Source organism: Saccostrea cucullata, unplaced genomic scaffold (genome assembly GCF_032062105.1).
Source record: "Saccostrea cucullata isolate Sc308-1 unplaced genomic scaffold, CSIRO_AGI_Scuc_v1 ctg820, whole genome shotgun sequence".
Lineage (NCBI taxonomy): Eukaryota > Metazoa > Mollusca > Bivalvia > Ostreida > Ostreidae > Saccostrea > Saccostrea cuccullata.
In genome coordinates this window covers 27,126-42,748 of record NW_026919509.1, presented here as the reverse complement: position 1 = coordinate 42,748, position 15,623 = coordinate 27,126, and the positions used below count along the sequence as shown (strand labels likewise).

The 15,623-nt window shown below is 33.1% G+C and overlaps 3 protein-coding genes across 3 annotated transcripts; all 3 read left to right on the top strand.

Moving 5' to 3' along the window:
* Positions 1 to 100: 100 nt before the first annotated feature.
* LOC134232872 (protein shisa-4-like) lies at positions 101 to 2,456 on the top strand. Its single transcript, XM_062714848.1, has 4 exons — positions 101 to 211; positions 415 to 535; positions 1,900 to 2,024; positions 2,227 to 2,456. Exons 1-4 carry the CDS (start codon positions 163 to 165, stop codon positions 2,409 to 2,411), a joined length of 480 nt encoding a protein of 159 aa, XP_062570832.1. The 5' UTR covers positions 101 to 162; the 3' UTR covers positions 2,412 to 2,456.
* Positions 2,457 to 3,955: 1,499 nt separating this feature from the next.
* LOC134232862 (uncharacterized) lies at positions 3,956 to 9,029 on the top strand. Its single transcript, XM_062714840.1, has 4 exons — positions 3,956 to 4,226; positions 4,534 to 4,696; positions 6,863 to 6,938; positions 8,702 to 9,029. Exons 1-4 carry the CDS (start codon positions 4,096 to 4,098, stop codon positions 8,872 to 8,874), a joined length of 543 nt encoding a protein of 180 aa, XP_062570824.1. The 5' UTR covers positions 3,956 to 4,095; the 3' UTR covers positions 8,875 to 9,029.
* Positions 9,030 to 9,386: 357 nt separating this feature from the next.
* LOC134232911 (uncharacterized) lies at positions 9,387 to 15,597 on the top strand. The gene is made up of 11 exons (XM_062714910.1): positions 9,387 to 9,441; positions 10,568 to 10,636; positions 10,749 to 11,004; positions 11,146 to 11,492; positions 11,646 to 11,708; positions 12,200 to 12,550; positions 13,246 to 13,557; positions 13,706 to 13,960; positions 14,086 to 14,166; positions 15,080 to 15,175; positions 15,307 to 15,597. Exons 1-11 carry the CDS (start codon positions 9,387 to 9,389, stop codon positions 15,471 to 15,473), a joined length of 2,052 nt encoding a protein of 683 aa, XP_062570894.1. The 3' UTR covers positions 15,474 to 15,597.
* Positions 15,598 to 15,623: the final 26 nt, after the last annotated feature.

Sequence of the window (15,623 nt, the reverse complement as noted above, 5' to 3'; positions counted from 1 at the left end):
AGCTCTGTATAAAACAAACCATTATCTGATTTTTGTTTTAATACTTGGACATTTAAATCTAAACAGACATCATTCCTGATAATTATTTAGCTTAAATTAGGTATATACATGTACGTTTGTTAAAGCTGTTTACAATATTATGGAGACACAAAAAATATCGGAATGACAAGAAACAATGTAGTTTTTGCAGAGATCTTGATATTGATATCTGGTAAGTATTTTTTTCTTTTTTCCTAAATTTCTTTTTTGTGACCTCCAAAGAAATTATGATGCTTTTTCAAATTCTCTTCTTAAAATGTCACCTTTTAACCTCATTTACTATGTAGAAAGAATTATATAATATGTACAAAGAATCAATTCATTATCTCTATTGATTTTATTAAAAACTAAAAATATATAATGTAATTGTTTCAGGATGTTTGGGGGGAGAGTACTGCTCCTATAATTACAATGGTGGACGTGGTGTTAAATACATGTACTGTGACGTCACATGTTGTGGTTCTTACTATGAGCGGTACTGTTGTGCTCTAACATCGTATGTATTATTATTTATTAATTTATTATATCACATCATCAGAAATATAAAGAGTTTTTGATCCACTCCGATTTATATGTAGTGGAATGAATCTGAAACTCTTGACTTTGGAAGATGATTACATCCAAGTAGACACTATATGATAGTTTTCTTTATTTGATCCTTATTTGATCCCTGGAGTATCCTTTGAAATCAAAAGTGAGCAACTTTTAGGAAATTCATTTGTGCAAAATCCTATGCGTGAAAAGAAGAAAACACTTGCTGTGGCCGTTAACTCGACATTTAGATATATCGACGACGTACTGTCAATTAACAATAGTAATTTCCATTCTTATGTCAATACGATATATCCTGGTGAGCTTGAGATTAAAGATACACCAAATCTGACACATCTGTTTCATATTTGGATATTTTACAAAAAAAGACATTTATGGTAATCTAACAACCAAGCTCTATGATAATCCCTTACCTATGCAGCAATATACCTTCATCACATGCATACGGAGTTTATATATCTCAGTTGATTCGATACGCAAGAGCATGCTCTACGTGTGCACAATTTCTAAAACGAGGTAAATTATTGACAAACAAGTTGATGAAACAAGAATTTCAGTTATCTCATTTAAAGTCATCATTTCGTAAGTTCTATGGTCGATACAATGACCTTGTCAGCAAATACAATTTATCATTGAGTCAAATGCTGACTGACGTTTTTCATATTTATTGTTAGTCCATTATTTATACACTGAATTGACGACGGATTTTCCCGTTATTTCCCGGTGTGTGACCGGTCGGCAGGGGAAGCTCACTCCTCCATGGCACCTGATCCCACCTCTGATGTTTCGGAGGTCCGTAATTGCTCTGCTCCTTTTTTTGTATTGTTTTATGGACCTTTGATCTTGAATACTGTTCGTAATCCCAATATGTTTCATGAAGAAGGTTAATGAAATGAAAGTGTGCATTTAAAAATATACATGTACATCATAATAAAATAATATGATTAAAAATATGATAAAAAATAAATTATAATGATTGCTTGCAATTAAAAATAATGATAATCAAGCAGTTGTGCTTACAATAAGCAAAATATACTTTAAAAAATATTTAAGTTATTTCTGAATGAACGAGGTTGATTTAAAAGAAATGTCACAACTGCCATAAAATCATGAATCAAATGATATCAAATTTAAAAAATTTTAAAAAAATTATCAAAAATAAAAAATAACATATTTTCACATCACTTTTGGATCAACCTCGTATTACAGTTTATATTAAAAATACATGCATATTTATGGTAGCAAAAAAAAATTGACAATAAACCCATGCCTTCTTTAACTTTCAATCTTTCGCCTTTTTATTCACAGGACAGCCTTATATGTCGGCGCGATAGCGGGAGGGGTGATATGTGTCGCCCTAATCATAGGAATCGTAGTTTGTTGTGTATACAAAGGGAAAACACGTGTCAGACGACATCGTCATATAAACAACGGTAAAAGAAATTAAACATATTTTAAACAAATCCTAAATAAATTTCTAATGTAACAATCAGGAAAACTTTTAGAATCGGATAACTTGGAATAAGAAAATATGTGCTGATGTTGCAAACTGCTATAAAGGAATATTAATTTATGGTTCTAAAATATTATGCATAATGAAACTTCATATTGCATAATTTCAGTGTATCATTTCAGATGCAGGAAATGAACATTTTCAGTGTTCAAGAATTTATCGTCATGATTCTCCGAAGCCCCCACCCTACGAATTTCAGCATCACCCCAGCCCGCCAGAATATCACTCAGATCCGCCCCCACGTTATATGACGCCATTACCGGGGTCAGACTTTCATCACTTTCCAGGCTCAATGGAGGACAGCTGATAATCTTTATAAATTTTAAAAGCAATAAACATTGAGTAAAATATATATTCATTTCTCTTTTTCTATTCACTGCTTCAAGTGAGTTGTTAAAATGAAATGTTTACAATAGAATTTTTTAAGGTCATAAGTTGACATAATATCATAATTTTCAAAATGATTTATTCTGTGTTATACGTATTTTTATCATTATTCCAATTTGAATCAACAATAATAAAAGACAGAATGTTAGTTTTAAGTCAATGTATGAGAAGCAATAACACATACATTGTACAGTGTACAGTATGACTTCGATGTTTTGATAATTTGGAAATTTATATAAAAAATAGGAATTTCCTTTTTTAAAATTGTATTTCATGTGAATAATATAATTCAAATATAAATTTTATATGATATACATCATGAAGTATTTGACAATAAATAATAAAGGAAAACTAAACAATGAAATGGATAAAAATTCTTTTATTTAAACAATGTAGATGCGAGAGATGCATGTTCTCAGGAAAATTTTTCTTCCTTGTTGAATATACCGGTATTATTCCTCTGAAAAGAACTGCGGATTTCAAGAACAAGTTACCTGTCGCGGTGGCCTAATGGCAAAGTGCTTGCCTCGTTATCGGAAGCAGAGCACACTTGGAGATCTTAAACAATTGAGGTGGGATCAGGTGCCATGGAGGTGCAAGCAACCCCTATCGACCTGACAGACGCGCTGTATGTTTCTTGCAATGATCAGGAAAAAAACCGTAGACAATTTAGTGTATAATAAATGACCTAAAACTTCATTTAGCATTCGACTTAATGATAAATTGTGTTCTCTGACAAGGTCATTGTATCGACCAAAGAACATAAAAAATGTTGACTTTAAATGAGAATTACTATATCCCTGTCCTATCAACTTGTTTGTCAATAGCTTGCCTCGTTTTAGAATTTGTTCCTTCGTACATGTATAGAGCATTCTCTTGTGTATCGAATCAAAACAGAAAAAATCTACCGGCGATGATGGTATATTGCTACATGTACTAAACATACCGTAATTAAAGGAAGTTAAAAGACATCAAGTTTATCATAAATTTCTTTTTTTCAAAATTATTAGGTTTATTCGTCAACACCTTTTTCTAGTAAAACATCTATATATGCAACAGATGTGGCAAACTCTGTGATGTCTGCCTATTCACTGCACTGGGATACTAGTATATCGATGTGAAATATTATTGGTAATTACTTTCATTAATTGAAAACGTCGTCGACATACTAGTATCTTAATTTCTAATTGGAAGCCGCAGCAAATATTTTGTTCATCTTATATAGAAATATTTGAAACGATGTGCTTAATATAATATACAGAATTTTTTGTGGGTCTTTGAATATGGAAACAGATTCCCCGAAACGCGACATGCATTAGAAGCTTAAGAACCTTCATCCTCAATAGTCCTGAATGCCGAGTAAAGGTATGACTTTGTGGTAAATTCATCAGAACCTGACGACCTCTTTTATATTTGTATATATACAAACATGATAGAGCAGTAATAACAATAATCTAATATTAGACAACTGTGTCAGATAACACCGTCTTAAACGATATTTGACTATTGATACATGACCTATATGTACCCGTGGAATCTATATCGGAATCATGTGATATATCATAGGGTTTGATTGTCCTCAAACAATATTTTCTTCAAGCAAGATGCGAATTACTTCATATTTAGTTTTGGCTGCCTGTTTTGTCGTAGTTTTTGGTTATAGAGAGGAAATTAAGCAATGTAGATATACAGATGCTTCGGGAAAGACGTATAATTTGACTCCTTTAGTGAATGTGTAAGTTTTCTTTTTATGTTTCATTTTATATATCTGACTAAATGCAGTTAAAGAATATACAAAGAAACAACTTAAAATTCAAAGCATTATTGTTTTCTCTTTCATTTCACTTCCTATCCAGCTTCTAATTAAATAGGGCAATAAAAGGATAAACAGTTTTTCAAAACCATTACATTGGTGAAAAAATTTCTCCATCTTTACCTTTTTCATTAAATTCCATCGGACTAATATAATAGTAGTTAATAAGTTGATGCTATAAGTGAATATTAATTTCATCCTTACTTTTCTAGATTTCACATTATTCTAGAAAGCCGTTCATAAGGATGCAGACATTGTACGTGATTGGCAATAACAAATGGGACAACTTAGCAGCTGACAGCACTATGAACGTCACAATTCAGTTGTCTGTTTGTCGTAATGAAAAACCAATGATAAGCAACAACTGCAGCACCAATGGATCTATATATACTGTAATAATTCATATATATATATATATACATAATATAAATAACATAAAGATTCATTTCTTTTGAATACCGAATAAAACAAGCAAAGGTATTTCTTATGTACTGCAACTGACTGACAAAAACCTTTGTGCTTTTAACAATGATTTAAAAGCGCATGAAAGTTTTTGTAATTAAGAAATACCTCAAAGTTGTTTATTTCGGTGTTCAAAAAAAGGGGATTTTACGAGGGCCGTTCAAAAATTACGCGGACTGTGGTATTATTTACTCTTATAGAGGTCATATAGTTATGAAATTTCACAGAAATGTGTATCTTAAAGATTCCAATAAATTTTGGGCAAAATTTCTATATTTTAGAAAAATTCTACTAAAATTATCGGTATGTTGATATCGCTGATGGAGAGGTACGGAGCAGCACGACAAAAAATTTGAAGCAAAAGCATGCGGAATCCAAAATTTAACTCATTAATTTTCTATAATTCGCGATATTTTTCGACAATTTTCTCAAATGTATTTTTAAATTGTTCTATTATTATGTATTTAGATTTCTGACATGGTATTTGAAGTACTAACAGAAATATAGTGATTTTTCTCTGTTGCGATTCCCATGAAAACGACTGTGAAAATGACGTCTCCTGAATTGACGGCGCACCACTGTTACAACGCACTTTGAAAAATTACGCACTTTGAAAAAATTTTTCAAAGTGCGTTAAATTTGACATGATGTTAACGCACTTTAACAAATATTTTTTTTATTTTCAAAGTGCGTTAATATCGACCATATTAACGCACTTTGAAAAAATGTAAAGCTTGATCAATGTATTTACAAATAATCGACATCGTATCGTATCGTATGATAAATAATTGACCCTGGTTGGACAACTTTTTGGTGATAAGGTCACTTCAGGACCTGAGGTATTGACGTTTTAAATATTTTAGGTTTTGATAAATATTGTAAAAGGAAATAGAGAGAGAGAGGATTGTTTAATATCATTATTTCGTTTCTTTTTAAAATTTCTAGTCTGTAATTAGTTGATGTAGGGAGCGGGGGCTAAATGTGAACGACTTAAGGAATAGCATTTATCTTAAGAAAAAGGGGCAATTTGATTTTCCAAGACTATATATGAAAATTCTTTCAATCTCGTGCGTTTTACAGTACTTTTAAAATTCTAGTTTTCAACTGTTTTAAGTTAATCAAAGTATTGATAGTTTTCAACGTCATACCGGTAATGTAAATAGTCTAAATACATATCCATTGTTTGGGTATAGCATAGGCATCATAACCAGGCGAAGGGCAAGGAGAGGGAGTTTAGCCCCCTCCCCACTTATTTTGGAAAGATATGCATCATATAGGCATGGAAAATGCGGCTTACCCTTTTGTGGGTTTATTACTCCCCTCTTACACCAATTTACAACATTTTGATATGAAATTTTGAAGACCATATAAGTAAAGATTCTTTTAATTATGTGTGACATTTTGCCCGATTATGTCGTCAAATATTTTTTCTGTGCAACAAGTCCGCGTAATTTTTGAACGGCCCTCATATGCTATAGAATTTGTACATATATACGAAATGATTCTTCAAAAGCATGCAAATAAGAAACTGTGATTAAAAATATAAATTATAAAATACATATTGCAGATGTCAATTTCTAAATACTATTAGTGTTTTCGAGGATTCACCCCGCTTAGAAGGGAAATGATGGGTTTTTTTTTCATATTCAAGACATGTGTGCATCTTTATATTTTTAGCAATTACCGGTATAAGCCGAAGAATTTGTTCGCGTCCCGAAATTAACATCAAATTAACATTCACATTTTAGATTCAATTACCTCGTCTGTTTTTATAAAATGTATAATGCATGTTTATTCTTTCCTGATAACATGAAATATTTAAGTTTTTTAGCTCCTATTTTGTATTGTTTTATGGACTTTTCATCTTGAATACTGTTCCTTATCTCCTTATCTTTCATTTCCCTTACAATTACTGCTACTTTTTTGATAATGCTAAGTTGATAAATACGAAGTAGAACGTATGAATATACACACTTCCAAGTGCAAGAGTAGCCCGTTGAAAAATCTTAGCAACAACTTGGACTTAACATGAATAAGAAGACAAAAACTTTAAATAGAGAATTCATTCAACAGTTTGTCTTATTACTTTCTTACAGATGGACCCCACAAATGGTTGCATTACTTGGGGAGACGCTGAAGTGGCAGCTTTCGATCAAGCACCATATAAAGATGGTAGGTTAAACTTAGAAACAATTTCTAAAACAAGGCAAGCTATTGAGAAATAAAATGATGGTACAATAATATAAATCAACAGTCTCGTTTAAGGCCAACATTTTTCGGATTCCCTATTTGGCCATGTCCTTGTCAAAGTCAGCAAGCACTATCTATTTTTAAGTCGAATGTTGACTGATATTTTTGAATACGTAATCTGTAACGCCATTTTTTCACACAGAATTGTCAACGGATTTTCCCGTTTTCCTGATCACATGGCAGATGTGACTCGTCGATAGGGGATGCTTACTCCTTCATGGCACCTTGTACCACCTCTGATGTTTTTACTTTGTTTCAAATTTTTTAGTTTCAAAGGACTTTTTTTGCTTGATTACTGTTCGTTATCTTCATCATATTCAATCATAAACTGTAGTAAAATGGTTCAAAATAGAGTTTAGAATAGTCAGCTGGGTACTATAGCTGTAAGATTTAGTGATTAAGATAGTTGCCGCAATGTTCTACTCTCATTATGGTTTGGTTTTTATGGACTGGAGTGAATAAGTATTGGTATCATCAAAGAGAGGAATACAACACAATGTGTAAAATAAAAAAAAAAAGTACAGAATTTTCTTTTCTTAACAGTGTATTTAATAATGTTAAAGGAAAATGACAAAAAAACAAAACAACACAAGAGGCCCAGGGGCCACAGCGCTCACCTGAGCACATCGGGCTTGAATTTACCCCCCCCCCCCCCCTCCAGGCGTTCATCATTTGAACAAACTAGAATCTACACTACCTGAGGATGATTCCATATAAATATCACTAATCATAGCTTTGAAGTACTTGAAATTAAAATTTTAAAAGGTCTCTCTATATATCCCTATTTAAAACACACAATTTTTTTTGGCCCCACCCTTGCCCCAGGGGTGTGTTTGAACAAACTTGAATCTACACTACCTGAGAAAGATTCCACATGAGTTTCACCAGTTCCTGGCCCAGTGGTTCTTGAGAAGAAGATTTTTAAAGATTTTTCCTATATATTCCTATGTAAAATTTTTGGTGGGCCATTTTGGCCCCATTTGCCCCGGGGGTCATGATTTGAACAAACTTGAATCTACACTATCCGAGGATGATTCCACATGAGTTTCATCTTTCCTGGCTCAGTGGTTCTGGAGAAGAAGATTTTTGAAGATTTTCCCTATATATTCCTATGTAATACTAGGGTTCCATTTTGAATTTTGCCGGAGGATTTAAGCAAACTTGAATCTACACTACCTGAGGATGATTCCACATGAGTTTCATTTTTCCTGGCCTAGTGGTTCTTGAGAAGAAGATTTTTAAAGATTTTTCCTATACATTCCTATGTAAAACTTGGGAAGCCATTTTGGCCCCACCCTTGCCGGGGGTCATGATTTGAACAAATTTGAATCTTCGCTACCAGAGGATGCTTCCACATGAGTTTCATCTTTCCTGGCCCAGTGGTATATAAGAAGATTTTTTAAAAGTGCCATTAATTTTTAATAAATTCAATTTTCCCCTTGGAAAAGGGCGTGGCCCTTCATTTGAACAAATTGTATCTTTTCACCCAAGGATACTTTTTGCCAAGTTTGGTTAAATTTGGTAGTGATTTTGACAAGAAGATGAAAATGTGAAAAGTTTACGCCGACGACGACGACGACAACGACAACGACAGTTTACGGAAAATTTTGACAAAAAATAATCCTTCGGCTCAGGTGAGTAAATCCAACAACTTGGCTATAGCGAATTGTTTGTTTCTTTTTAAGGAGTATTTTTACAAATGTTCCATGGCAGTGTGATCGACCACCCGACAAAGTATTCTTCAAATGTCTACTTCATTTGTAATCCAAAAGTCGATGTTCCCAAACCTATCATGGAGCATGTAAAAGCCGACACGAACCAGGGCCACTTCCGGGTGGAGACGAAATATGCTTGTTAAAATACTTTCAAAATTTCAATTTTAAAGAATGAACAGGGACAAATACAAATGAATGTCATTTCAGTGTTAAACCTTTAAATGTACAACTTGTAAATTATGCTATTTATCTTTGATGTTATTATTAATACTGTAAATATGACATTAAATTATTTGCTTTACAGATATTTTCGTTATATCTGCTTTCATTAATAATAATGCCCTTTTTTCAAGCTTATCATTTTATTTACATGATTTAGTCTTTACCATAAAGTATTATTACATTAAGATTTAAAGAGAAAGCGTTTACGTGGAAGTACATTTATATTGTTCTAAATAACGTACTAAAACAATGATTTTAAATGGTTTAAAAAGCCTTGAGATGTTTGCTCATTGTACTATATACAGTTAAAAACTTTTAAACAGTTCAAATAGTAAAAGAAGTGTCTTTAAGAATTTCAATACCAAGTCGACAAATTAATTAAGGATATGTCAACCGCAGATTAAATTATGCTGCACCTTACGATGCCGAAGGAATGGATCCTTTGATAGATCTTGAACGAGGTGTAACCTATTCCAGTGGATTTTATGGTAAAGCTTTTGGAGTAGAAATCTTTAAAACTGGTTTATTTGTCATAATTACAAAGTAACTGATATTTTTCCCCCTATGTGGCAGGCATTTAAGATTAAAACAATCATATTCTTTTCTTTTACACATATTTGGAAATATTTGTATTACATATATACTCATTAATGCATGAGTATAATGCACTAATGCATTTTTTAATGTTTAAAAATAAAATAATGATCTTCTATGAATACAGTTTCACTTCTTGAGCTGACATCAATTTTCGTTTTTATTACAAAAAGATTATATTTCTGATGTTCATGTGTTCAATATACATGCACTTTTACCATTTCTCTCTCTCTCTCTCTCTCTCTCTCTCTCTCTCTCTCTCTCTCTCTCTCTCTCTCTCTCTCTTCTGTGTATATTTTTACATGTATGAGAATGAATCACGTTTATTTCTTTCATAGAAGAGAAAGGTGAAGGAAATGTTCAATATACATGTGCTTTTACAATTTCTCTATCTCTCTCTGTCTCTCTTTTCTAAAAATTGTATATTTCATTTTCAAAAGAATTTAATTTTTTTTCCTTTTCTGTTGTCAATTTAATCGTTTAAAAAAACAGAAGACGTTTTATTCAAGTACTAGTACTTTGAACAGGTTATTTTTGCATGATATTAAAAGCAAAAGTTTTGGTCTTAGTGTCGTAAGTTCTCTTGTAAAACGGAACCTTGGCAGATTTTATTATAAATTAATTGATAATCTGTTAAATTCATAAAAAAAAATGCTCACATACCCCACGCTCCCTCAAAAGTCGGAGTGCTGAAATTCGTGGAAAAAATAAAGGAATCGGATTTTTTTGAATATACATGTAAATTTGTGTCACTTTGTAAATTTGTAAAAATTGTGTGCAGCTTTTTTGTGCTGACAAACTGTATATTTCAAGATATAGCAAAAATCTAGTTTGAAAAATTCCCGAAAATATGAAGGAATCGGAATTTCTTTGAATATGTTTTTACACATTGATATTAAAGGCAAAGTTTGACAAAATTGTGTGGAGCGGTTTATGAGATTTTGTTATAAAGTAATTGATAATCTGTTAAAGTCATTAAAAAAATTAAAGTGATAATACTGATAACATTCTTTTTTTCAGATGAAACTGATGAAGAACAAAATGAACTTATACGAAACGAAGCTAAAATAGTTATATCTATATTACCAGGTAAATAAAATGTAATTATTTGCCAGTTATTATATGCACGAATACATCTTCAGTTTCTTTAACTTGCTATTTTATTGACAATACTATGGTTATATTTTTATCTTACCCTCAGAGGACATCATAGTCCGCAGAAATTACATATTCCTTAAAGAGGAGCTGTCAGTTGGATATATCTGGCCTTTTCTGTATCAGGAAGCAATCCTATCTGAACTTGAAATAAATGTTGCTTGTAATCCCAACCCCAGGTGTGCGCAGGTAGATATCCTGCTAAAACTTCTTCTTCGTCAGGGAAGATCTGCATGTAACAAATTTATCAACATGTTATCAGCCAATGGATATGGTTACATTCTTCATACTTTAAAAAATACAAAGACTTAAAAACTAAAGAAGGTACATTGTAATGATTTTTGGTATATGAAAATTAGTCTTTCTTAAATTGTTATTTAGTCTTTCTCATTAAATTGTAAGGTATATAAGAATTCTTTATAGAGTTCTATCAAACAACTATAAACACATTTCCTTTTACACACAGATTGGTCGCAGTGGCAAAGAGAAATAACAATAGACCATGTAAACATGAAAGAAACTTTCCTGTGCAAAACCATTGAAGCAGTTTCCACCGCTGATTTCTTGTTACAGGAGCTAGAGGATGACAAATTCTCTACTTATGACCATGACGAGATCCAAAATGAGAACTCCAAATCGAGGCGGGCTAGAGCACTTCTTAAGAAGGTTATGAAGGATGATATTGACGTTTTGAACTGTTTCCTTTGCGCTGTCGACTGCTTACGTCATGTTTTACCCGGTGTGTCTGTCGTCGAAAATCTAAAGAAAGCAGACCTCAGCAAGACAAAAGGTACAAGTGTAAACGTCTGCTTAATTACTATGAATCCAAGAGAGGTTGTCAGAACACTAATACTTTACGAAAACATATAGAAAATGAATAAAATAATTACATCATATCCATGATGCGTTATTTGACAAATAAAATTTTATTTTCATCACACAGATGTACGTGAAAAACATGTTAGAGTGTTATTCCAAGATGAGCATTTGCTGAAAGTGGTCGATGGTAAGACAATTAGTTTTCTTAACTTATGCGTGTAAAAGTTAACGATTTTTCTCCAAAAACTTTCTAAAAGACAATTTTCAGATTTTATTAAAACCAAGAGACATACAGATAGGTATAGACTTGCTGTCTAAAAGTGTCTATTGTCTATTGAGAATTAAAAAGTAAAGAACACCAGATTTGGGAGAACACTTTTAACTAACGAGCACACATAGGATATAGAATTTTTCCCTTAAACCGTTTACTACGTCGAACTTCTTCAAAACTATAGGTCTATCTAAGCATGAAACACAAACATAAATATTACGTAGCACAAAAAAACTTAAAGCTTCATGAATGATTGGTGATCTCTAACATGTAATAAAACCAAAAAAACATTACACTGGAATGATGAAACATATTACCAAGGCTTTGCATGTAATATTTGGGTTGAATCTGCTCTCTTGCTAACTTTTTAAAACCTTTTTACTTTAATTACACAGTTTTACTTACAGTTAACAGTGAAGATGACGAAGGAGACCATGTGATCATTTTCAAATTCAGAAATCAACATTTGCGGAAAATACACGCATTAGAAAAGACGTTTGTTCGCAGAATCCAAAACAAGGATTCAAAACTAGACGAACTGGCCAATAGATTCATGCATATGAGCATACAGGATGGTCATGCCGGGTCCATAGTTCTATACTTGAAAGCCCTGACAAGCACTGCAGCAGAGAATCTGGACAAAAACAGTCTGAAGATGTTTATCCAGAAGATACTAGAGGATCCTCAAATCTCGGAGATCCTGCCATTGGGAACTCTCCAGCTTCAAGTAGAAACAATAACAAATGGATTCATGGAAGGTTCGATCATGTTTATTACTGAGGAAATATCATTACTTTGTTCGTTGGGGTCCAATGTTCGTGGATTTGGTTGGTCATTCAGTCGCCCTCAGCCACCGTTATTTTGCAAACGTATTGAATCAATGAATGCACAGCGTAGAGTTACCTACAAAATTATGTTCCACCATTTTGCTATACAAAAATAACGTATGACAAACAAAATGGCAAACCTATAAAATGATTACAGATATATACTTTCGTGGTTCTTTTAGACATTTTCCGGGAAATTGTCTCCTGCTAAAGTGGCAATGAAAAAAAAAAAAAACAAGAGGCATTTGCCTATAATTAATGGTCTTCCCCAAATGATTTTAACACTTTTATGCAGGATCTTCCACATAAGTTTCAGCTTTACTGGCCCAGTGTTTTTGAGAAGAAGATATTTAAAGATTTGTTCTAAATTTCTGAACATTGTAGGTTAATTATTTCCTACCCAAGACTTCCAGAAGATATTGGAAGAAGATTTTTAAAGATTTGTTCTATATATTTCTATGTAATACTTGGATTCCCTACTGTGGGCCCGCTCTACCCCCGGGGTCATGATTTTAAAATTTAATATCAACACTACCCAAGTGTTCCATTTGCATTCATGAAAAGAATTTTCAAAATAAAACGAAGACAATAAAGTCTAAATTCAATTTCTTTTTATGGATTGAAAGGAGAGCAATGGGAAGTAGACAGAAGTTCTCTGGTCGAGCTATTAGCAGACAACAGATCGCTGTTAGAAGACGAGTTAGAACCATTCGATTTTCTCTCACGCTTCCAACAAGATGACATATTTTCAGAAAAAGAGGTAACTTGGATTAAGGGGCTGGGTAGTAGGCGAAGCAGAGCAAGAGGGTTCCTCAGTTTATTGCAAGTCAAGAGAAAACCTGCTTTGGAAGTCTTCGTGGACGAACTAAAAATGTCAAAAGAAACTTTTCTATTGGAGCAGCTTTTTCCTTCAACACCCATAACTTTTCAGTGCAAAGGTAGAGTAATCACCATTTGTTGTATGTATTTTGCTTTAGTTTTTCGTCACTATACTAGCATTAAATGTGTTCAATTTATAAAAAAATCAAACATGAAAATTAAATTATCTACCTAAAATTTTATACAACTTATATAATCTTATTACAGAATGCCAGCGCAGAACTATTTTGAAGAATTACGAGGAGGTTCGCGATGAAATAGATGTGAGAATCCTTGACTACACTGACCCGCCCTGTCACTCACATCACACGAACTACAAAGACAGCAGGGGGCAGTACAGAACACCCCAGGCCCTCCTCAAACATGTGCTGGAGTGTGACACGGCTCTAGACAGATTCAGTAAGGTCACTAGATCCATAACATCATTCACCGGGCTTACAGAATATGACTGCAAGTGCCCAGGTATTATTTTGCGGGTTCCGAATCCGCTACCGCTAATTTTAAGTAGATTGAGGCATTAGGTGCTAGTATCTTGGTTGGCTTGTTATCCACTGCAGTGGAAGATTACATCTGACTTTTCTTAGCAGGTGACAAGAACTTTACAACTTATACCCAGAGGAAGCACAACGTCTACAATTTTCGGATTTCAACCGTCTTACTGAAGAAAGGTTGGTTAAGTACTTACCTTTCTACAAGATTACTTCCGATTTTTACCTTGGTCGAGGTAGATCTTCATCAAATGACCTTTTGGACATCATAACCAGTATCTTAACTGGGCTTGTGAGAAAGCATACCCACCCTCTTCCATTCCAATATTGATTTGTGCAACATTTCTTGTCAAGTTACATCACATTCTTTAGTTTTATTATCTTATCAAGTAGATTTCTTAGTTTCTCTATTATATGAAAGTCCGTACATTTTTCTGCTAGATTCCTTTCCAAATGGTGCTTGTCAGTCAAGATTAGGACATACATAGTACACAAACTTTGTGTCAAGAATGAACTCTCAGTATGTTCTGCAAGATATTTCAGTCCAAGACCGTTTTGCAACCTGCCAACTCGAACTTGGCAGTGCTAAACTGTGGTGGCTTAGCTCTGGGATAGACAACTAATGCCGTATTAAAAGTTGGAATAAACATCCAATTTAAGCTAGGGTGGTAGTGAGCATCTAAAACTTGAAGGCAACATCCAGCCGAGTTTGTTGAGAATGGTTAGTCCGAAAAATTGACGTTTTCCAGACTTTTTTACGATTTTCATATTTTACATGCCAGGAAAACGTCAGATATTTCGGACGAAGAATGGTGTTGATATAATACTGATGAACTGACCTGCTCCAAACCTATAACATTTCCAAGCCTTTAATAGTAGGTTTCATGCTGCTTCCAAATGTATTTAGTAGGCCTACATTCTTAGATGCATCAATCATGCAAGTTTGGTCCAAGAAGGTTATAGCTACTCGGGAATGGACTCAAAAATGACATTCTGAATTACTGACCATAATATTTGCAATTCTTGGCTAAAAGGGGTGTTTTTCAACAATGGAACTTTATTTTTAATTTATTCACTTTATGCCTTGATACAGAGAAACCAACTGACAAGAAGACATTAAACAACTCTCCAGAAAAAGACTCATTACCAGTCCCTGCACTAAAAAGGGAGAAGTCCTCTTTAACAAACAGTTTGTATTTTAACTCGAGAATATTTAAAGTGTATTCTTATTCAATAATATTTAAAGCCTTCACTCTGTATCTATAAGCATTCAATTATTCATTAATAAATGCGAAATCAACCAACTTTTTTGTCCTGCAGAAACGGTCAACAAACCTTCCTTTACATCTCTACATCCAAAGATAGTCACCTTCAATGTAGACGAAATAACAGTTCATTCCTACTCAACACAAAATGGAGGAATTCAAAATACCAAGATTCAGAAGAAAACAAGCAAAAGTGCATCAAAAAAGATGGTGAAAAAATAATCAGGTGTTCAATGCACTGACTGGAAAATACAACATGATTGCTGTGATCTCCAGTGATGCTTCTCTATTCTGACATTTTACAATTAATCATTGGCAAATCCATTACCATAATTTATTATACTTGTAGGTATCATATTTGTAAAATCAATT

What these genes read in the sequence shown, in the direction of transcription:
- LOC134232872 (XM_062714848.1), top strand. Translation starts at nt 163, where the DNA reads ATGACAAGAAACAATGTAGTTTTTGCAGAGATCTTGATATTGATATCT. An exon ending in GATCTTGATATTGATATCTG is followed by an intron (nt 212 to 414) that starts GTAAGTATTTTT and finishes TAATTGTTTCAG; the next exon opens with GATGTTTGGGGGGAGAGTAC. An exon ending in ACATCGTCATATAAACAACG is followed by an intron (nt 2,025 to 2,226) that starts GTAAAAGAAATT and finishes GTATCATTTCAG; the next exon opens with ATGCAGGAAATGAACATTTT.
- LOC134232862 (XM_062714840.1), top strand. Translation starts at nt 4,096, where the DNA reads ATGCGAATTACTTCATATTTAGTTTTGGCTGCCTGTTTTGTCGTAGTT. An exon ending in TTGACTCCTTTAGTGAATGT is followed by an intron (nt 4,227 to 4,533) that starts GTAAGTTTTCTT and finishes ACATTATTCTAG; the next exon opens with AAAGCCGTTCATAAGGATGC. An exon ending in TCAAGCACCATATAAAGATG is followed by an intron (nt 6,939 to 8,701) that starts GTAGGTTAAACT and finishes TTTCTTTTTAAG; the next exon opens with GAGTATTTTTACAAATGTTC.
- LOC134232911 (XM_062714910.1), top strand. Translation starts at nt 9,387, where the DNA reads ATGGATCCTTTGATAGATCTTGAACGAGGTGTAACCTATTCCAGTGGA. An exon ending in CTTCATACTTTAAAAAATAC is followed by an intron (nt 11,005 to 11,145) that starts AAAGACTTAAAA and finishes CAAACAACTATA; the next exon opens with AACACATTTCCTTTTACACA. An exon ending in GAAGTCCTCTTTAACAAACA is followed by an intron (nt 15,176 to 15,306) that starts GTTTGTATTTTA and finishes TTTGTCCTGCAG; the next exon opens with AAACGGTCAACAAACCTTCC.